Source organism: Pongo abelii, chromosome 2 (assembly GCF_028885655.2).
Source record: "Pongo abelii isolate AG06213 chromosome 2, NHGRI_mPonAbe1-v2.0_pri, whole genome shotgun sequence".
Classification (NCBI taxonomy): Eukaryota; Metazoa; Chordata; class Mammalia; order Primates; family Hominidae; genus Pongo; species Pongo abelii.
Window position 1 is genome coordinate 68,845,026 of NC_085928.1, and position 21,212 is coordinate 68,866,237.

Genomic DNA, 21,212 nt, shown 5'->3' on the forward strand with positions numbered 1-21,212 from the left:
AGGCAGGCTCCCCAGCCACACCAGAGAAGCACACTGTGTTTTCTTAGTTTGTCATGTTTGTCTTTATTCATCTTTCCGGATCTTGGTCCCCATCGCCAGCACCCACCCACCCCACCCCCAACCCCCATTGTCCTGACCACCCAGAACCAAAAGCCTCTTTTCCTAGGTCCAGAGTCCTCTCTCCCTCTGGGCAGAGCCTCAGTGTGGGAAAGGAAATCCCTGGCCCCCAAGGAGGTTTTCTCTCAGCCGCCCCCCACACCCCCCCACACCCCCACCCCCTCACCCTCCTTCAGAACTGACATGGCTCCTGCCTCCCTACCCCGGCCCAAACCTCTCCAGCCTGGACTGAAGCATAAGCACACTGCTCTTTCTGGAGTTCTGAAGAGGAAGCGGGAAGACCGCCCTCCCCCACCAGAACAGGCGTTAGAGGAGCTCTCAGTCAAGGGAAAGTATGAGGAGGAAAAGGGACGCGCGCGGGGACTGGGCTGGGACTTCCGGCCTGTGAGGCAGGGAATAAGGCTTTTCGGCCAGTCGTCCTAGAGGCACCCCAAGGATTTCAGAGTCGAAGGCTCATTCCGGGGTTCCAGCCAGTGTCCGTTGCGTTGCGGCCGCAGACACCCGGGACTGCGGTGGAGCTCTGCTCAACCTAGGTCTGCAAGTCGGGCGGCCTCTCGTTCGAGCCGGCTGCACAGCTCTAGGCGGCTCTGCCTGCGCTGCCGCGCTCCAAGGCGGCCCCAGCTGGTGGCCTCTGCGGAAGGCCGCGCGTCCAGCGCCCGCAGCAGGCGCGGCAGGTCGCGCAGCAGGCGGTAGCGCGGCAGGGCGCGCAGCGGCGGGGGGATGTCGCCCTTGGCGCAGAGGCGACTGAAGTAAGCGAGCAGCAGCAGCGGGCGCGGGGCAGCGTGGAGCAGTGCGAGCAGGGGCGCGGCGCGGGGGTCGGGGCCGCTGGCCGGGCGAAGGTCGGCGCCGCTCCACAGCAGCAGCACCGTGCCCTGCTCCCGTGCTACGCGCGCCCGCGCCGCCCAGAGCCACGGCAGCGGGCCCACGCGCGCCACGTGCCTCCCCTCCCACAGGTCCACTATCACGTCGCGCCCGCCGCCCAGCGCTGCCCGTAGCAGTTCAGCCAGCGCTCCCACCAGGCGCCGCTGCGCCTCCGAGTCCGCCGCGTGCAGGAGGAGCACTGGCCGCGCTGGGCCCGGGCCTGGTGGCGGGAAGCAACAGATGAAGGCGGGGCGGCTGAGGGACTGCTCAGCCCTCTCCTCCCCAGCCTCTCGGGTTACCGTAGGGTGCTCGCCTCTCCGCCCCCGCCTCTTATTTGCTCTGGGGGTTAGTACCGAAAACAGCCCTAGCCTATAGGGTGCCTATGGGCTAATTAGATAAAGGCACCCCTTCTGAAGAGAGGGTCAGGGCTCCAGGCTGGGCGAGTACAGCGCAGGCTGGATTTCTGCCCCACTAGTCTTTTGTACAGAGACTCAGTACAGTGACAATCTGCTCAGAGGGCCCTTTGCCTTGCCTTAACCATTCCTGCTCACTTGGGGGCCTGAGGCTCCCTGCCTGGGTAACAGAGATTGGGTGCAGTGCCGAGAGCTCAGACAGGGGAGGGTGAGGGGGCAGCTAGTCTCGGAGCTGGGCAGGTCTGACTTCCCAGGTTACCCCCAGGTGAGCTTACCTGACTGCGAGCGCCGGCAGGTGAGGGCCAGAACAACACCCAGTAGGGTGAGGAGGGCCAGCAGTGCCAGGATCAAGAGCCCCAGGTGTCTGTAAGAGACTGAGTCAAGCAGGATGAGGCCAAGCCCAGTTCCTCAGTGCCCAGCCTCCCTCTTACCTCCCCCTCCCCAAGAACTCACCATCCGGACACAAGAGGTGCTTCCAGGCAAACTGGACATCTGACCGCCACACCTGAGGGCACAGAGCCCCCCACCCCTATGAGCCAGGCACCTTCTCCCGGGGAGCTGAGTGAAGCATGGAGCTGGGGAGAGGGGAGTCCCCACTGGCTAGGGAATTCTTCCCAGGTGGGTTTGTGTCTGCTCCAGCTGCTAACCTGGCACAGAACAGGTCAATGGTGGCAAACTCAAGTGTGGCAGGGGCCAAAGTCGAAAAGTAAACTCAAAGTTGACCAGGGCTGCTGTGAGGACCTGGAGAGCACAGGCCCTGACTGAAACAATCAGATGGCACTGAGCTCCAGGCCATTGTCACCATGCCAGAATGTGGACACACGGCACTAGGTTTTTCTGATTTTTCAACAGAGGCCAGAAATCCAGCTTTGTTTATATATGTAAATGGTGGTAAGCAATTTCAGTTTAAAACACTGTGCTGGCCAAACCAAACATTTTTGTAGAATGGATTTTCCATGGGTGGGTGCCACTAGGGGAGCAGATGCCAAGGCTCTGTATGTAGAGTGAGGGTAGGTTTCCTTACCAGGACACAGCACCCTGGCCTCAGGAAGGGAATGATGAGGTCTAGTGTCACTGAGCTTGAGCCCCGGGCCTGTAGAAACAAAGAGCAGAAAGGCTGTCCCCAGGGAGGTGAATCTGGCCCTGTCTGGCCTTGAGTCTTTGCCCCTGCTGTTCCTCCCCACCACACCCCCAATCCTATGAGGCTTAGGCCAAGTGCCACCTCTGACGAGAAGGCTTCCCCAGCCACTCTGGCTCCCACTGATCTTTCCCAGAGCTCAGCTCCTGCTGCAGTCAGGTATTTGTCAACAGACAGACTGAGTGTGTCCTCTGTGCCAAGCCCTGAGGAAAGAAGGCGGGTGTGGACATTGTCTCTGTCCTCTAGCAGCTCACAAACCAGGAAGGCTGTCTCACTTTACTCTCCTGCACAGCTGAAGAGGTATCACAACATATCATTGAAAAGAATGTAAGTTTTAGGGTCAGGAGACCTGGGTTCAGGCTTACCTGTTGCCTTTGTAGTCCCTAGCTGTGTGGTCCTTGCATGGAGGCAGGTTACCTCTCTTTCCTAAGGCTCACTTTCCTCATTTTTATTTTAATGTTTTTATGTTCATTTATTTTATTTTATTTATTTATTTTTTTTTGAGACAGAGTCTTGCTCTGTTGTGCAGGCTGGAGTGCACTGGTGCAATCTTGGCTCACTGCAACCTCCACCTCCTGGGTTCAAGCTATTCTCCTGCCTCAGCCTCCCGAGTAGCTAAGATTACAGGTGCACGCCACCATGCCCAGCTAATTTTTGTATTTTTAGTAGAGACGGGTTTTGCCATGTTGGTGAGGCTGGTCTCAAACTCCTGACCTCAGGTGATCTGCCCTCCTCAGCCTCCCAAAATGCTGGAATTACAGGCATGAGCCACTGCGCCTGGCCTACTTTCTTCATTTTTATATAGGGGATAATAATCTTTATTTTACTGGGTTATTGAGAGCATCAAATGGGTATATGCACATGAATATCTTTTTAAATAAACTGCAATGTACATTCATTTATTGGTAATAGCTATTATTAGTCTATGAACTCCTTAACTGTGTTATATACTTTTCTTGTATCTCCCAGAGCCTGCTACAGGGTGGGCACAATGCATACTAAATTGGACAGAATTTTAATTAAAAACATTTTTTTTTTAGAGTCAGAGTCTCATGCTGTCACCCAGGCTGGAGTGCAGTGGCATGATCATAGCTCATTGCAGCCTCGGACTCCTGAGCTCACACAGTTCTCCCGCCTCAGCTGGGACTACAAGCGTGAGACACTGCAAGTGGCCATCTTAAGCATGACTTGGTCTTTCATACTGTGTTGCTATCACCTGTCTGCTTAGGAGCACTCATACAATGCAAAACAAACGTATAAGCTGCAAGTGAGCATTTAAGAAATAACTGTTTGAAAGAGCTAGTCATGCTTAGTCAGCGTGGTGCTGTGGTATTGAGGGTGTATTTGACTGTGGTTTTTCTATCAGATACATGGAAGATAGTCTGATAAAGTGCTCCTCCTCACGTAACAGGTGAAATTTGTCAATAGTTTACAGGACTGTGCAGAGCCTGTCAGCTGCGTGGGCTCTGCCTCCTAGGATAGATAACTTCTGCACAGGGGCCTCATGGAGGCTGGAGAGTAGTGGTAGTGAACAGCTGGGTTCAAGGGAAGGCATCAATATAAAATGTTGTTCTGTTAGGCTAGAGCAGTGGTCCCCGACATTTTTGGCACCAGGGACTGGTTTCATGGAAGAAAATTTTTACACAGAGGTTGAAGGGGTTGGGGTTGGGGGGAATGGTTTCAGGATGAAACCACCTCAGATCATCAGGCATTAGATTCTCATAAGTAGCTCACAACCTAGATCCCTCGCATGCACAGTTCACAATAGGGTTTGCGCTCCTATAAGAATCTAATGCAGCCACTGGTCTGACAGGAGGCAGAGCTCAGGCAGTAATGCTTGCTCACCCTCCACTTACCTCCTGCTGTGTGGCCTCATTTCTCACAAGCCACAGACAGTTACTGGTCTGCGGCTCATGGATTGGGACCCTTGGGCTAGAGAACACCTGAATGTGGGAGGGCCAGTCCCTTGCCTCTGTTATTCCTGTAAATTCAGAAACTGAAAGGATTAGAAAATACTCCCTTAGCTTGCAGTGAGCTGAGATCTTGCCACTGCACTCCAGCCTGGGTGACACAGCGAGACTCTGTCTCAAAAAAAAAAAAAAAAAAGAAAAAAGAAAAAAAAGAAAATGCTCCCTTGAGGAACCTACTGTCAGCAAGTTAGCTGAACGGAGAGTGATCACGTAAATAAAGTAAACCAGATGGTAAAAGTCAGGGATTTGTTTGTTCCTACCTTCCCAGGGTCTATCTCAATGAGGTCACAAGGAAATTGAGGGCTGTGCTCTGAGCAATAGGACCTAGTGGGGGCAAGGCCATACCTGGCTGACAGTGTACACGGGGGGCACCAAAGTGTCCTGCCCCAAGCCTGGGTGGCTCCAGGCAGCACTGAAGGTGGCATGCATTCTTGAGGAGAAGTGAAGAATCAGCTGCTGGGCTTGAGTATCCATGCTCACATTCCAGGATGTCAGAGACCCTGTTTGGGGCGGGGTGGGGGTGTTGATAGGAGTTGGGCTTCAGGTGATGAATTCAAGGCTGGGCTGGGGTTTAGCTTGGTCACAGTTGGGTGAGGATGAAATGGGGCAGGGGGTCCCAGCAGAGGTCACTTATTGGCTCACCAGTCTGGTGGGGGCATTCAACATGGCTGCTGTTTCCAAAAGAGAACTGAGAAATACAGGAATGGCAGGTTAACAAGCTCCAGGCAATACCCACTACGCCACATCTTTTCTTACCCATGGTTGTACCTTGAAGCAGAGCTGGGGGTGCAGGTCCACCTGCTCCAAAACATACCACTGTGGGAGGAGAGGAGAGTTCGTCAGGGAGAAAATTCCTGGGCCCCAGCCCTGCCCACCCAGGTCCTGGGGGAACCTGTCCTCACTCCATCTGACTCTCGAGCCGTGGCATTCGGGAGGTCTTTGCAAAGGGTATGCCAGTCATGCCTCTGGCAGAGGGCAGCTTCCAGCTTCAGTGGGCAGCGGAGTGTCAGGGCCATGACCATCTGAGTGTGCTGGCTGTAGTCAGTGAAGTGCACTGACTTCCAGAAGTCCGAGCCATCTGGGCAGGTGGCAGGGTCAGTGGGTGAAAGTCAGCCCTGCTTCAACCCCACCTTGCCACCCACATCCTGGGGGTAGCTGGAGATAAAGTTTGTAAAAGTAACCAGCACTATTCCTGGCCTGAACAGGTACTAAATCAATGAGCATCCCTTTCATTATCTTTCTTTTCCTTTTCTTTTTTGAGACAGAATCTCACTCTGTCGCCCAGGCTGGAGTGCAGTGGTGCGATCTCGGCTCACTGCAACCTCTGCGTCCTGGGTTCAAGAGATTCTCATGCCTCAGTAGCTGGGATTACAGGTGTGTGCCACCAAGCCCAGCTAATTTTTGTATTTTTAGTAGAGATGGGTTTTCACCATGTTGGCCAGGCTGGTCTCCTGACCTCGCGAACTCCTGACCTTGTGACCCACCCACCTTGGCCTCCCAAAGTGCTGGGATTACAAGTGTGAGCCACCACGCCCAGCCCCCTCTCATTACCTTTCTGTTTTTTGTTTTTTTTTTGCGACGGAGTTGCACTCTGTCACCCAGGCTGGAGTGCAGTGGTGCGATTTCGGCTCACTGCAACCTCTGCCTCCTGAGCTCAAGTGATTCTCCTGTCTTGATCCCCTGAGTAGCTGGGACTACAGGCACGCACCACCATGCCCAGCCAACTTTTTGTATTTTTAGTACAGACAGAGTTTCACCATGTTGGCCAGGCTGGTCTCAAACTCCTGACCTCAGGTGATCTGCCTACTTAGCCTCCCAAAGTGCTGGAATTACAGGCGTGAGCCATTGCACCTGGCCTCATTATCTTTCTATCCAGGGGTCTCTCTCCTCTCCTTCCCAGGCCTCCATTCTGGCCAGGTCCTTGCTTCTCCCCAAACTCGAAATCTGCTTAGGGTTCTCTCAGAACCAGGAATGTCTTCCCCTCCTATCTCTCCTTTCTAAATCCTGCCTTTTTTCTGACCCCAGCTCAGGTGCCACTTCCTCTAAGAGGCCTTCTCTGCTTATAATGGCCCTTCTTGGGCTTCTCCCTTTCCCGATTTCTTGCCCTACAGCCTTGTCCTTAACCATAACCCTGCCGTGTAAGTTCTGCAGGCTGCTTTATGTGAGTCACTTTTGTCTGAGTGTCCTGTCTCTCCTTGAGAACAACAACATGCATACAGCACTTCAGACATCACCAGCCACTTTCATATGTAATATTGAACTTAGGCTTCACAAACACTTTGAAGGCAGAGCAGGTATTGAGATTTTACAGATGAGGAAAGTGAGGCTCAGAGAAGAACAATTGGCAGAGCTGGGATGGGAACTGGGTCTTCTGGCCCATCCTCTTAGGACACCATCTCCTAGGCCTCATATTTCTAAACTTCTCACAGTGCTGCGGTGCTCAGCACTCTCTGATCTATTGGCAAGCTGACTGGTAGACCTGGCAGCCCTTTTCCCCCACTGACTCCAGGGAAAGTACCTGCATGCCTTCTGGGGGCTTCCCCCAGCACACGTGTGAAGTGCAGTGTGTGTGTGTGTGTGTGTGTGTGTGTACGTGTGTGTAGGAGACAGAAAGAGAAAGGGGATGTGTGTGCACAAGGGTGCATGTCAACAGCACTCACAGGCTTCTGGCCAGCTCTGGAAGGGACATTTTTTGCGCCTCACAGTGTCCTCTTGCAGGTAGGATGCCTAGGGGGACAAAGGAACAGGTGGGGAGGGTCAGAGGAATGGCTTTTCCAATCTCACTCAGACCTAAAACTCATTCTGGCTTTACCTTACTGTGACGCAAGCTGCCTGAGCTGGCCAGGCACTGACTGAGCAGGAGGGGGCAATGTGGGGTAGGGGCAAGGGTGGGGAGGAACTCCAGAGCATAGGAGAGGGATAAGCAAGTGAGGGGCTAACTCCTCTTCCTCCTAAAGAGAACTATCCCCAGAAAGAAGGAAATCCTGAGGTCGCATTCCTTAGCTTTGGTCTTCTCTGGCCTCCACTCTCAGCCATCCCCAAGGCACCCAGTGCTCTGTGTTGGCTCCTGACTCTAGAATGCCCACATGCGCACCTGCTGTCCACCCTGGCAATTGCTCGTGGCTCTAGGTCTCTGCTATCATCCTCCCTTAGGTCTTCCAGGTGACAATTTCCCTTGCCTTTTCTGTCTAGTCCAGAGAAAACTTTCTGCTGTGTTCCTTAGACTTGTAAAGAGAGAAGGAGGACTGCCACAGAGGCCTAGAGGGGACAAGACTTTTAGGGGCATATGGAATCCTGCAGTGGCCATGAACACACTCCTTCCTTGACTCCTCAGAACACACAGCGATGACAGCTGCCTATTCTGGCTCTGTGGGCTGAGGCCAGGTCTGGGCCAGGGAAAGCTGGGTTTGGATGGGGCTGAGGTTGGAATCACCCTAAGAAGGTCCAATGTTCAGCAGCACCCTTCCACCTCTGACCCCATGTGTGGCTCACAGCCAAGCTGGCGCCCGTCTTCCTAAACATGCCAGTAACACTCAGTCCTTTTTAAACTCAATTTACTGGAGATATACTTGACCAACTGTGCTACCTTGGGGGCTTAGGAGCAGAGCCATGGACAGCCCACATCTTTTCCTTTGCTCACCTCTATGCACAGACAGGGCAGAAGGAATTCATAAGGCAGCTCTACAGTGTGGCCCCCAGACACAATTTTCTGTGGATGAAACAGCAAAGGAAGACAAAAGATGCCTGAGAAAGAGCATGGGCACATAGACAAGGGCAGGACAGTGCTGGGATCTTGGCCAACACACCCTGTTTTTCCTCTAATATGAGATACCTCTTCTCCTGATAAGTCTCTCAAAGGCTGTCTGCTTAGTAATCTAATCGTTAGCTCTAGATGCTCTAGGTGGAGTTGGGGGGAAGGAGACAGGGAATACATTCCTTTATTAAGGCCCTACTATATGCCAGGGAGTGTGGTGGGTGCTAGAAATATTAAATCAATTAACTCCATGCTAGCATCACAGTGATCTTGTGAGGTATCCTCACTGTTATAAAAATGATGAGCTGAGGGCCTCAGGGGTTCAGCAGCAGTCCCTGCAAATGCTACCAACTATATACAATGGCATCCATGACAAAGGGAGGTTGAGGTGGGATGTTGGGGCCCAGGTTGGGAGAATGGGGAACATATCATTCTCTGAGTGGTAGGAACAAAGGGAGGGAGACGGAAGGGTACCAAGACAGATGTGATCATTTTGTTATGTTCTCAGGCGGTACAACCTCTTAGGGGAGCTGAAAAGGCTTTTTAAATTTTTAATTAACAATTCTTTTTTCTTACTTGTCACTAACTTGAAGCTCAAGAAAAGGCTTCTTAATGCCTGAATCACACTGAGGATCCTCTCATTGGGGGTAAATACCATACTAATTTCTCTGCTCATTCATGGTCATTCATGGCTGCTCCAGGTCTCTGCCTGCCTTTCCTGTTCTTCCAGGTGACAAGGCCCTCTGCCTTTTCTGTCTAGTCCAAAGAAGTCTTTATTTTTTATTTTATTTTATTTTATTTTATTTTTTTAGCAGCAGGGTTTCACTATGTTGCCCAAGCTGGTTTTATACTCCCGGCTTCAAGCAATCCTCCTGCTTTGGCCTCCCAAAGTGCTGGGACCACAGGTGTGAGCCACCATGCCACGCCCAAAGTCTTAATGATAGACCCTTCAGCTTGTAAGGAGGTCTTGGACAGTTACCATCCCTCTCTGGGCCTCAGTTCCCTCATTTGTACAATGGGTGGCCTCTTTTGCTAGCACTGTGTGATTGGGCTTTTTACAGGGGGATGACACACCATACCTGGACATCATAGGGACTGCTAAGCTCTTCACACTCCAGTGCCCACTGGTGACAAAGACGCACGCTGACCTCAGGGCCTGAAGATATGGTCACCCGAATAGCCCGGGCCTCAGGCAGCAAATCAAAGGAGAACTCGGGCCCTGGGGAGAGGAAGGACTCAGTGGCCTTGTCTCTTGGCCTTAGCACCAGTACCACCACTCAGCTGAACCCATCTCCTGTTATACCCAGTGCCCACCTCCGTGCCTTTGTGAGTCCAATCTGGGAAGACTTTCCCATGCCTCTGGATCCGAAGGTTGGGTCCTTTTAGAGCGAAGTCCCTTGTGGGAGATGTCTGGGGAGGGGATGGAAATGTGATGGCTCTTCTCAGACAGGTGACGACTAGGCAGCAGCTTCCTCTAAAGGCAGAGAACAAGGTTGGCCTCAGGCCAGAAATCAGGAAACCTGGCTTCTGTTTCTGCCTCTGGAACCTGAGTTACTGCAGGCAAGTTGCTCAAACTCTTTTGGCCTCCCTACCTGTGTAATAGACAGAATACTTCATCTCCACACTTTCTGTCTCACATGGCTGGAGAACCAAATGAGAGGCCAGAAAGCAAAGGTCTGTGGGGCATCAGGTAGGGCTGGAACTGACAGGGAGAGTACCTGAGCAGGTGCTGGCATCTTGTGTCTCCTACAGAACTTGAATGTGGAAGACTTTTTGGATTTCTGCACCAGGAGATGGAAGAAGCCCCATTGAAGACCTGTGCAGGGGGGGACATACTTACTATCTAGTCCTCATTACCCCCTCCCCTACCTGGAGATGTGGCCCAGTGTTAGATAGTAAGTCATTTTATTTTATTTATTTATTTATTTTGAGACGGAGTTTTGCTCTTTGTTGCCCAGGCTGGAGTGCAATGGTGCGATCTCAGCTCACTGCAGCCTCCGTCTCCCGAGTTCAAGTGATTCTCCTGCCTCAGCCTCCCGAGTAGCTGGGATTACAGGCATGCGCTACCATGCCTGGCTAATTTTGTATTTTTAGTGGAGATGGGGTTTCTGCGTGTTGGTCAGGCTGGTCTCGAACTCCTGACCTCAGGTGATCTGCCCACCTTGGCCTCCCAAAGCGCTGGGATTACAGGTGTGAGCCACCACGCCCGGCCTGATAGTCATTTTAAATCAAGGAGAGTAAGGATGTCAAGCTTCTTTAATGTTGAAAATCATGATGCAATCAAGAAAGGATTAATTTCTTAAGCAGAGAAAAAGCTATATATACAAAGATATTCATTTTAGCATTCTTTAATTTTTATTTTTTTGGAGACGGAGCCTTGCTCTGTCACCCAGGCTGGAGTGCAGCCGCGCGATCTTGGCTCACTGCAATCTCCGCCTCCCAGCTTCAAGCGATTCTCCTGCTTCAGCCCCCAGAGTAGCTGGGACTACAGGTGCATGCCACCACACCCAGCTAATTTTTTGTACTTTTAGTAGAGACGGGCTTTCACAATGTTAGCCAGGATGGTCTCAATCTCCTGATCTCGTGATCTGCCCACCTCAGCCTCCCAAAGTGCTGGGATTACAGGCGTGAGCCACCACGCCAGCCCCCGCCTCTCTCTCTTTTCTTTCCTTCCTTCCTTTCCTTCCTTCCTTCCTTCCCTTCTTGACAGGATTTTGCTCTGTCATGCAGGCTGGAGTGCAGTGGCACAATCACTGCTCACTGCAGTCTTGAACTCTTGGGCTTAAGCAATCTTCTCACTTCAGCCTCCTGAGTAGCTGGGATTACAGGCATGCACCATCACACCTGGCTAATTTTTGTCTTTTTAGTAGAGACAGTGTTTCACCATGTTGGCCACGCTGGTCTCAAACTCCTGACCTCAGGTGATCTGCCCGCCTCGGCCTCCCAAAGTACTGGGATTACAGGCATAAGCCACTGTGCCCAGCCCTGTAGCATTATTTCTAACAGCAAACAATTAGAAAAATTAGACACTGCCAATTCTTTTTTTTGTTTGTTTTTTGTTTTTTGAGACAGGGTCTCACACTGTCATCCAGGCTGGAGTGCAGTGGCACTATCTTAACTCACTGCAACCTCCGCCTCCTGTTTTCAGGTGATCCTCCCACCTCAGCCACCCAAGTAGCTGGGACTTCAGGTGTGCACCACCACATCCAGCTAATTTTTGTATTTTTTTGTAGAGATAGGGTTTGGCCATGTTGGCCAGGCTGGTCTCAAACTCCAGGACTCAAGCGATCCACCCACCTCGGCCTCCCAGAGTGCTGGGATTACAGGTGTGAACCATCATACCTGGCCCAGAAACTGCCAATTCTTTTTTTTTTTTTTTTTTTTGGAGATGGAGTTTTGCTCTTGTCACCCAGGCTGGAGTGCAATGGCATGTTCTCGGCTCACTGCAACCTCCACCTCCTGGGTTCAAGTGATTCTCCTGCCTCAGCCTCCTGAGCAGCTGGGATTACAGGTGCCTGCCACCACACCCTGCTAATTTTTTGTATTTTTAGTAGAGACAGGGGTTTCACCATGTTGGCCAGGCTGGTCTCGAACTCCTGACCTCAGGTATCAGCCTGCCTCAGCCTCCCAAAGTGTTGGGATTACAGGCGTGAGCCACCGCGCCTGGCCTAGAAACTGCCAATTCTTAAGCAATGTAAGGGCATTTAGTATGTACCAGGCACTGAGCTGAGCAATTAAAATATAGAGTAAGAAAGAAGATCCTGCTTTACAAATAGATGGTAATAACAATAAATCCATAGCTTTTAATTCCAAGAATCTCAGCTGAAAAAAATACCTTCATAAAATTGTACAATTGTATTTGTATCAGTCATAGCGTGCTATTTTAGGATAATCCAAGTCCCAGTTGAGTTTAAAACAAGACAAATATCTGTTCTAGTAAGTCCCACTTGCTCAGCCTAGGTGGTCCCTCAAAATGTTCTCTTCACTGAGAATGGCCCAAGGGGCTGTTTCTCATACCTGAGCGACCTGACAGCAGGTGCTGGCACAAACAGTGGGAACAGTGCCAGACTCGCACACACCAAGGCTTTGTGGAGAAGAGGGCCCACCAGGTGCGGCAAGGGATATGGGCAGAACTTCCTGGGAAAGATGGAAGGGAAAGCAAATGATAGGGTCTAAGAAGGTCCCTCCTACCTCAGACAAGCTGGATTTGAGGCCAAGCTCTGTCACATCCTGAAGTATGACTTTGGGGGTTACAGGACCTGTCTAAGGATCAGATTCCTCATTCATAAAGCGGGTCTGTTACAAAAATCAAAATAGTAGTGCATGGGAAAATGTCTTGTGAAGTAGAACATACCATAAAATAGGAAGGATTATTGTTGTATTACTGATAGAAGCGAGGGATCAGTTAAGGGGAGGAACCAACATATATGGAGCACCTGGAGATTTACCCATGTCTCTCATCTAATCCTCCCTACAGATCGAAGCAACACTGCCTTTAGTGTACAATCATTTCTACTATGCTACTACCCCTCAGAAACTGAGGGTCAGTTGGAGGGGTTAGGTGCACAGTCTGAGGCCACACGGGAGTCTGGCAGAACTGCAGTGTGAATCCAGGCTTGTCATGATTCTAAACTTTTTCCTTGATATTGTGCTACTTCCCGGGTTGGGAACTGAAAATTAGAATGGAGGGCTTCCTAGGCATCTGGAAAAATAGTGGGCATGGGGAGGAGCAATGGGGCAGGAAATGCGACTCACCAGTGAAACTGTCATCCTGAGGCACAGGGCCCAGTAGGGAAAAGAAAGGAGAGAGCTATTATTAGGAGAGACTCCCAAAAGAAGCATTCCTGGGGTCTTTGCTTCAAATCAGCGAATTCTGAGCCCCACAGCTAATAGCCCATACCCTCTGGCTCTTATCTTCCCAGCTCCACCCTGTCCAGGCCCCCAGCACAAAGGACTTTGGCTACCCCTTTGAGACTATGTAGAGGACACATGAAAGCTGCCACCAGAGCACAGGGACTGCGGAGGTAGCACAGGGCAGGCAGGGGAGTGGGGAGATTTATGGCTGTGCCAGGCAGGTGTCCCTATCTGGCAGCGGCACCTTACCGTGTGGGAGGCCAGAGGACAGCGGGTGTTCCAGTGGGGCAGGTGGCGAAAGCCAATCCCAGCAGAATCAGAGAGGTCGATGACTACGAGGAGGAGAGGCAAGAGCAGGGCTGCAGGTCTGGAGCTCCCCATGAGCTTCTGTGCAATTAGGGCTCCCGGAACATGGCTGCATGGCCTGAAGGTGGGTGGCAGGGCCTTGCTGTGCAGCAGCGAAGAACACAGTACCAGCAGGAGCCCTCGCCCCAGCCTGCCCTGGCTCCGCCCTGCCCGAAAGCTCCTCCTTGATCCCAACCAGCCAGCCAGGCCACATTCCTTCCCCTCCAAGTGGAGGGACTGAGGAAAGCTTATGCCCCCAAAAACCCTACTGCCCCCCACCTGAAAGACAAGGGGCTCCTGCTGTGGCTGAGAAGTAACAGGAAAGGGGCTAGCATCAGGTTGGGGGACGCACCCATTTTTTAGCCCCTCCTACTCCTGAAACACACTGCAGATCTCACCCACCCATCAGCACACTCTGGAACTTGTGTCTCCCACAGACATGTGCTTCACCCCCTCACTTAGAGAATTAGCCAAGCTCTTAAGCACTACTCAGCACTGGGTGCTGGAGATACAGAGGTGACTGAGGCACCATTTAGAGTGGGGAAGAAAAAAAGCACTCTAGGATGCACATGAAGCCCATATGTACCCTGGCTTCCCACCTGGTTAACTCTCAGGACTATAGCCGAGTTCTCTCTACCCATGAGCCAGGTCCAGCTCTTCTAGGCAAAGGGCTCCATACCAAAGGGGCCTCTAGCTTCAAGGACCCACTAGTCAGTACAGCCTGCTCAGGAAGCCCCAGAGCTCATAGCTGAGCCCTGGAGCGGAGGGAGCGGGCCCCACGCACTGACCTGGTTTCCTGTGGTTTCCGGTGCTGGAGAAAGGCTGACGAGGCTCCATCTTTGTGGGAACCCTCCCCATCATCCCACAGCTTCCTCCCCTTTATGGAGCATTTGAGCAGCTTCAGCCCTCACCTTGGTAACATACACATTGGAAAGAAAGTTTGGGGCACACCTACCAGGTCAAGGCATCTTATTTTTTTAGTTTTGAGACCGAGTCTCGCTCTATCACCTAGGCTGGAGTGCCGTGGCGCAATCTCTGCTCACTGCAACCTCCACCTGCTGGGTTCAAGTGATTCTCTTGCCTCAGCCTCCTGAGTAGCTGGGAGTACAGGCACCTGCCCCATGCCTGGCTAATTTTTGTATTTTAGTAGAGACGGGGTTTCAGCATATTGGCCAGGCTGGTCTCAAACTCCTGACCATGTGATCCACCCACCTTGGCCTCCCAAAGTGCTGGGATTACAAGCGTGAGCCACCGCGCCCGGCCAAGGCATCTTGAGATTGTTATTGTCCCCCTGCAACTCAATCTAGATCACCTTTCAGTGGCCTAACCACAGCCTGCTTTTGGCCAATTCTATTCCTGTCTTTGGTTCGTTGTCTGAAGGCTGCATTCTACCCATTATCCTAAAAGTACCCTCTAGCTTTTTCAGTTCATGAAAAGATAAAAACTCTTATTCGTTATGTTTCTCCAAGCCTAGCAGTAGATATTATGAAGTATGTGCTGTGTAATTGAATAAATGTCATGATACATTTCATCTATGTAGTTTATCTGTTTCACACTTCACAAAACACTTTCATATTTAATCCTCCTAACCCTACCTGTGAGACAGGTAAGTGATAATTATTGTTTTCATTTCACAGAGAGATAAGGAAGCAGAGGGATAATGATTTGGACAAGGTCAAAGTCTATAGTTCAGGGAGCTCCACTTTTGCTAGGCCCTCGCAACTCAATTCTCTCTTTTCTTTTTTTCTTTTTTTTTGAGACAGAGTCTCACTCTGTCACCCAAGCTGGAGTGCAAATAGTGCAATCTCAGGTCACTGCAATCTCCATCTCCCAGGTTCAAAGGATTCTCCCACCTCAGCCTCCCGAGTAGCTGGGATTACAGGTGCACGCCACCACACCAGACTAATTTTTGTATTTTTAGTAGAGACGGGGTTTCACCATGTTGGCCAGGCTAGTCCTGGACTCCTGACCTAAGGTGATGTGAGCCCAGCTTGGCCTCCCAAAGTGCTGGGATTACAGGCATGAACCACAGCACCTGGCTTTTTTTTTTTTTTTTTTTTTTTTTTGAGATAGTCTTGCTCTGTTGCCCAGGCTGCAGTGCAGTGGTGTGTTCTTGGCTCACTGCAACCTCTGCCTCCTAGGTTCAAGTGATTCTTGTGCCTTAGCCTCCTGAGTAGCTGGGATTACAGCTGTGCACCACTATGCCCGGCTAATTTTTGTATTTTTAGTAGAGACAAGGTTTTGCCACGTTGGCCAGGCTGGTCTTGAACTCTTGGCCTCAAGTGATCCACCTGCTTCAACCTTCCAAAGTGCTAGGATTATGGGCATGAGCCACTGTGCCCAGTACCAATTCTCTATCATCCTATGGTCTTCCCTCACACAGCCTCATCTTCCTCTGCTCTTGGAACCCAAAAGGGTCTGCCTGACACAGACCCTAACACAGTATGCCTTTTGGCCTTGAAGCCCATCTCTGCAAACAAAACAGTAAGATCTGAAAGGAGGAAAGGGTGGTCTGGCCATACTAAGAATAGGTTAGAGAGCCTTCCCTCAAATCCTACCTAACTCACAGTGGTTTAGAGCTATATAAATAATGAGGTTTTTTTCTTTTCTTTTTTTTTGAGACAGAGTCTCACTGTGTCACCAAGCTGGAGGACAATGGCGCAATCACCACTTACTGCAGCCTCAACCTCCTGGACTCAAGTGAATCCTCCCTTCACAGGCACACACCATTTTGCCTGGCTACATATAGGCTCTGGCTATGGTGCTCAAGCTGGTCTCAAACTCCTGGCCTCTAGCAGTTATCCTGCCTCAGCTTCCCAAGGTGCTGGGATTACAGGTGTGAGCCACTGCGTCTGGCCAATAATGAGTTTTCTTTTTTTGTTTTGAGACAGAGTCTTGATCTGTTGCCCAGGCTGGAGTGCAGTGGGCCCAGGCTGGAGTGCAGTGGGCCCAGGCTGGAGTGCAGTGGTGCGATCTTGGCTCACTGCAAGCTCCGCCTCCCAGGTTCACGCCATTCTCCTGCTTCAGCCTCCCGAGCAGCTGGGACTACAGGCACCCGCCACCTCACCCGGCTAATTTTTTGCGTTTTTCATAGAGACGGGGTTTCACCGTGTTAGCCAGGATGGTCTCAATCTGCTGACCTTATGATCTGCCCGCCTCGGCCTCCCAAAGTGCTGGGATTACAGGTGTGAGCCACCGCACCCGGCCCAATAATGAGTTTTCTAATGCTGGAGGCATGAAGTGAGAAACTTGGTTCTATTCCAAAACAATCCTTCTTCTTTACCCTTATCTTCTGATCTCTCACAGAGAAAATATTGGTTAATTGCTTCTGGTTAAGGTATGGGAGGAGAAGCAGAAAAGAAATGGAGATAAGAAGGAAGAGAGGAAGGAAAAAAAGGAAGGACGGAAGGAAAGAAAGAAGGGAGGGAGGGAAGAAAGAAGGGAGGGAGGGAAGAAAGGAGGGAGGGAAGGCGGCAGGGAGGGAGGAAGGGAGGAAAGAAGGGAGGGAGGAAGGAAAGGAGGGAGGAAGAGATGAAGGGAGGGAGGAAGAGAGGAAGGGAGGGAAGGAGGATGGGAGGAGAGAAGAGAGGGAAAGAGGGAAGAAAGGGAAGAAAAACAGCATTCCAGGACCCGCTGGAAAAGTAAAAGGAATAAAGGTGAGGAAGAAAGGGGGAAAAAGAAAAGGAGGTGTGCACTTTATTTATTGTCTTGCTGGTTTACTTATTTATTGTAGAGACTGTTCCAAAAAGTATTTAAGGTAAGAAGCACAGGGGTGAATTCTGGCACAACCTAAGGAGGGGGAGGGATGGGATCAACATTTGCTGAAATCCTACTGTCAGGCTCTGAGTCATGCATTTTGCCCAGTTTATTTTATTTGTACTACAACCCTTGAGTTCACAGTCTTATTACCCCATTTTACAGACTGCAAAACACTCCGGAAGATTAGGTAAAGTCCAAGCACACACACCTAAGAGCTGAAGTCAGCCCCTCACTTGCTGATCTCTTTCCTACGCTTAGCTCTGGAGTTCCTCCCCACCCTTGCCCTCACCCCACATTGCCCCCTCCTGCCCGGTGCCTGGCCAGCTCAGGCAGCTTGCGTCACAGTAAAGTAAAGCCAGAATGAATTTTAGGTCTGAGTGAGATTGGAAAAGCCATTCCTATGACCCTCCCCACCTGCTCCCATCTCCCCAGGCATCCTACCTGCAAGAGGACACTGTGAGGGGCAAAAAATGTCCTTCCAGAGCTGGCAGGAAGCCTGTGAGTGCTGCTGACATGTACCTTGTGCACACACATCCCCTTTCTCTGTCTCATACACACACATGCACACACACAATCACACTTCACACCTGAGCTGGGGGAAGCCCCCAGAAGGCATGCAGGTACTTTCTCTGGAGTCAGTGGGGGAAAAGGGCTGCCAAATCTACCAGTCAGCTTGCCAATAGATCAGAGAGCGCTGAACACCGCAGCACTGTGAGAAGTTCAGAAACATGAGGCCTAGGAGATGGTGTCCTAAGAGGATGGGCCAGAAGACCAGGGTTCCCCTCCCTGCCAATTATTCCTCTCTGAGCTTCACTTTTCTCCTCTGGGGACTCACCACTATGTCTTCCTGGCCTTTTCTGCCAGAACACACTACTTGGGGAGATCAGAGAGTTTCTGGACCCTGTAGTTCACAGAAGGTACTAAACTTAGCAGTGTGATACAATTGGCAGGGTTAACAATGTAAAGAAAGAAATGAAATTGTTGGAAAGAAAGGAAAGTAGATCTTATAATAATGAGTTACCAGTGGTTAGACTTGTAGGAGAGTTGGGATTCTTTGGCAAGTGTCAACAAGGGAGGAGTAACTGTGGCTGGAATAGGAGGTGACCAATTGGAGTAAAGGCAACAAAGCTGTGTTGTAGGGCTTCAGCACAGAGGCCCTGTCTTCTTGGCAGGTGGCTAAGGCCTGTCTCATCTGTGGTTTGTGTCAAAATGAGCTGACCAAGACTTCATGATTAATGATTAATAGCCTTTACTTGGGGACAAAGCCAGGAGCTCAGGAAGTCCTAGCAGGCCCCCGCACATGCTTAGTTTAGAGTGCACTGTAGGGACCTTGGGCAGCCATTGTTCTTGTCACCGCCTTATCTGTGCATGAACTCTGGTCAGACCATGGAACAGTAGCTCCAGGTTCTTCCTGTAATGGCCAATTCCTAATGTCTACTGGGGCAACTCTGCTCACTGATAGGGAACCCTGGGCAGGAAGGCCCACCAATTAGATCAATGTACACCAACAGTGGGCAAGTATCCCTTCTTTACATCTGCTCTTCCAGAAGGATCAACCTCCAGAATTCTGAGGCAAGAAATTATTGCTGAGAGGTAGAGACTCCCAATCTCAGTGAGGAAGCCAACACTGCTCATCAAGGAAGGCATTCTGTTACTTATTAAACCCCTACTATGTAGCCTGTTCATACATATTATCTAAGCCTCACAACAATCCTGGGCGTAGCTAAAATGATGCCCATGTGTTAGATCAAGAACAGAGGCTCAGGTATCTTGCACAAGGCAAAAGTTAGTAAAATGCCTGGCTGGAATTCCCACCTATGTCTGTCTAAAGTAAGAAACTGTTGGCTGGGCATGGTGGCTCATGCCTGTAATCCTAGCACTTTCAGAGGCCGAGGTGGGTAGATCACTTGAGGCCAGGAGTTCGAGACCCGCCTGGCCAGCATGGTGAAACCCTGTCTCTACAAAAATACAAAAATTAACTGAGTGTGAGCAAAGGTTGCAGTGAGCTGAGATTGCACCACTGCACTGCAGCCTAGGCGACAGAGTGAGTCTCAAAAAAAACAAAAACAAAAAACTGTTCATTCCATTATACCACATTGCCTTTCTCAAGGCCTGGATGATCTCTAATAGTACCTTCAACTCCTATATTCTCTCATCCTGTAAAAATCAGGAAATAAATAACCATCTTTCACATTTATATAATGATACATAGTTCATAAAGCAGTTTCACAATATTTTTTTTTTTTTTTTTGAGACAGAATCTTGTTCTGTCGCTCAGGCTGGAGTGCAGTGGTGCGATCTCGGCTCACCACAACCTTCGCCTCCTGGGTTCAAGTGATTCTCCTGCCCCAGCCTCCCGAGTAGCTGGAATTACATGTACCCACCACCATGCCCATTTGTATTTTTAGTGGAGATGGGGTTTCACCATGTTGGCTAGACTGGTCTCAAACTCCTGACCTCAGGTGATTCGCCTGCCTCGACCTCCCAAAGTGCTGAGATTACAGGTATGAGCCACTGCACCCGGCCACCTTATTTGATCTTTAAAACAATCTGTGAAATAGGGAGGGTTGATTTTAGTCCTATGATTGGTAGGTGCATTGGTACTTGAACATATCTTCTGATTCAAATAATGTTCTTTCTACTAAATCAAGATTCAACAAGGGAATCTTGTTTGCTTCAGGGAACACTACAACCATGAGGCAGGAAAAGGTGATAGGAAAGGTCCACAAAAGCAAAATTCCAACAACCTAACAAGCAGAAAACTAACATAAACTAAATGGTTTTGGTTTGTTTACATTGTTGACAATAATTTTCATAATGGGTCTCTGATGGTACTCTAAGTCCATAAAGTACCATTCCAATAACCAAAGAAATTTCAAACTATTTGCATCCCAATTCTTTAAAAATGAGCAATCTGTGTCTGGTGCACATACTAACTCCATTATCCATACATTTCCATCTACTACTGCTCTCCAAATTCTATCTCTACTTCAGTTTGGTTCTATCCTCTGTGAAATACATCCTGACTTTAGTTTACAATAATTCTGTCAATAATTGCATGTGAGGCTGGGCACAGTAACACATCTGTAATCCCAGCACTTTGGGAGGCCAAGGCAGGATGATCACCTGAGGTCAGGAGTTCAAGACCAGTCTGGCCAACATAGTGAGACCCTGTCTCTATTAAGAACACAAAAATTAGCCAGGCATAGTGTCACATGCCTGTAATCCCAGCTACTCAGGAGGCTGAGTCAGGAGAATTGCTTGAACCTGGGAGGGAAAGTTGCAATGAGCCCAGATCGAGCCACTACACTTCAGCCTAGGGAACAGGGCAAGACTCTGTTTCAAAAAAAAAAAATATATATATTAGGCCGGGCGCGGTGGCAGGCGCCTGTAATCCCAGCTACTAGGGAGGCTGAGGCAAGAGAATCACTTGAACCCGGGAGGCGGAGGTTGTAGTGAGCCGAGATCATGCCACTGCACTCCAGCCTGGGCGACAGAGTAAGACCTTGTCTCAAAAAAAAAAAAAAAAATTAAAAGAATTGCATGTTTTTCACACCTCTTGCGCAGCACCTAAAAGCAGTAAAATAAGAACTCAGAGAAGGAATTCATGTTCCTTGAATTGAAGGAACCAGAAAGCTCAAGAATTACCATATTAACTGGGCCTTAAAGGATAATTAATAAAGCAGTATAAAAATAGAAAAGGGAAATTTTTAAGCAAAGGAAACTGGGAAACCATGAAACCTACATGGGGATCCATAAGAGGTTTAGTTGACTAAGACAGCATGAGACTGGGGGTATTGGGAGATAATGCAGGACTGGTGGATTGGGACCACTTTGGAAACCTCAGAGCTTAAGGCATTTAAGTTGCACCAAAGATCATAGTAGGGACTCATGGAACAAATAATCCAGAGCTGTAATCTTGGTATACTCACTTGAACAAAGGGATGCAGGAAGAGGAATGGGTATGAGGCAGAAAGACGAAGGTCTGTTTGGGACATACT

The 21,212-nt window shown here is 50.1% G+C and overlaps 1 protein-coding gene across 7 annotated transcripts; it reads right to left on the reverse strand.

Moving 5' to 3' along the window:
• Positions 1-38: 38 nt before the first annotated feature.
• On the reverse strand, positions 39-15,444 carry IL17RE (interleukin 17 receptor E). 7 transcript variants are annotated; one of them, XM_009238722.4, is made up of 17 exons: positions 13,732-15,444; positions 13,357-13,531; positions 13,009-13,024; positions 12,271-12,390; positions 9,972-10,069; positions 9,568-9,727; positions 9,333-9,472; positions 8,140-8,208; positions 7,160-7,226; positions 5,402-5,577; positions 5,268-5,315; positions 5,142-5,187; positions 4,845-4,999; positions 2,416-2,484; positions 1,845-1,896; positions 1,667-1,765; positions 39-1,198 (listed from the first exon to the last, which is right to left on the reverse strand). In XM_009238722.4, exons 1-17 carry the CDS (start codon positions 13,806-13,808, stop codon positions 642-644), a joined length of 2,124 nt encoding a protein of 707 aa, XP_009236997.4. In that variant the 5' UTR covers positions 13,809-15,444; the 3' UTR covers positions 39-641. The 7 variants fall into 7 exon arrangements, with proteins under 7 accessions (XP_009236997.4, XP_009236998.4, XP_063577969.1 ...); XM_063721900.1 differs by having other exon boundaries at positions 1,117-1,198; positions 1,845-1,966; positions 13,357-15,443; XM_009238723.4 differs by lacking the exon at positions 12,271-12,390 and having other exon boundaries at positions 13,357-15,442.
• Positions 15,445-21,212: the final 5,768 nt, after the last annotated feature.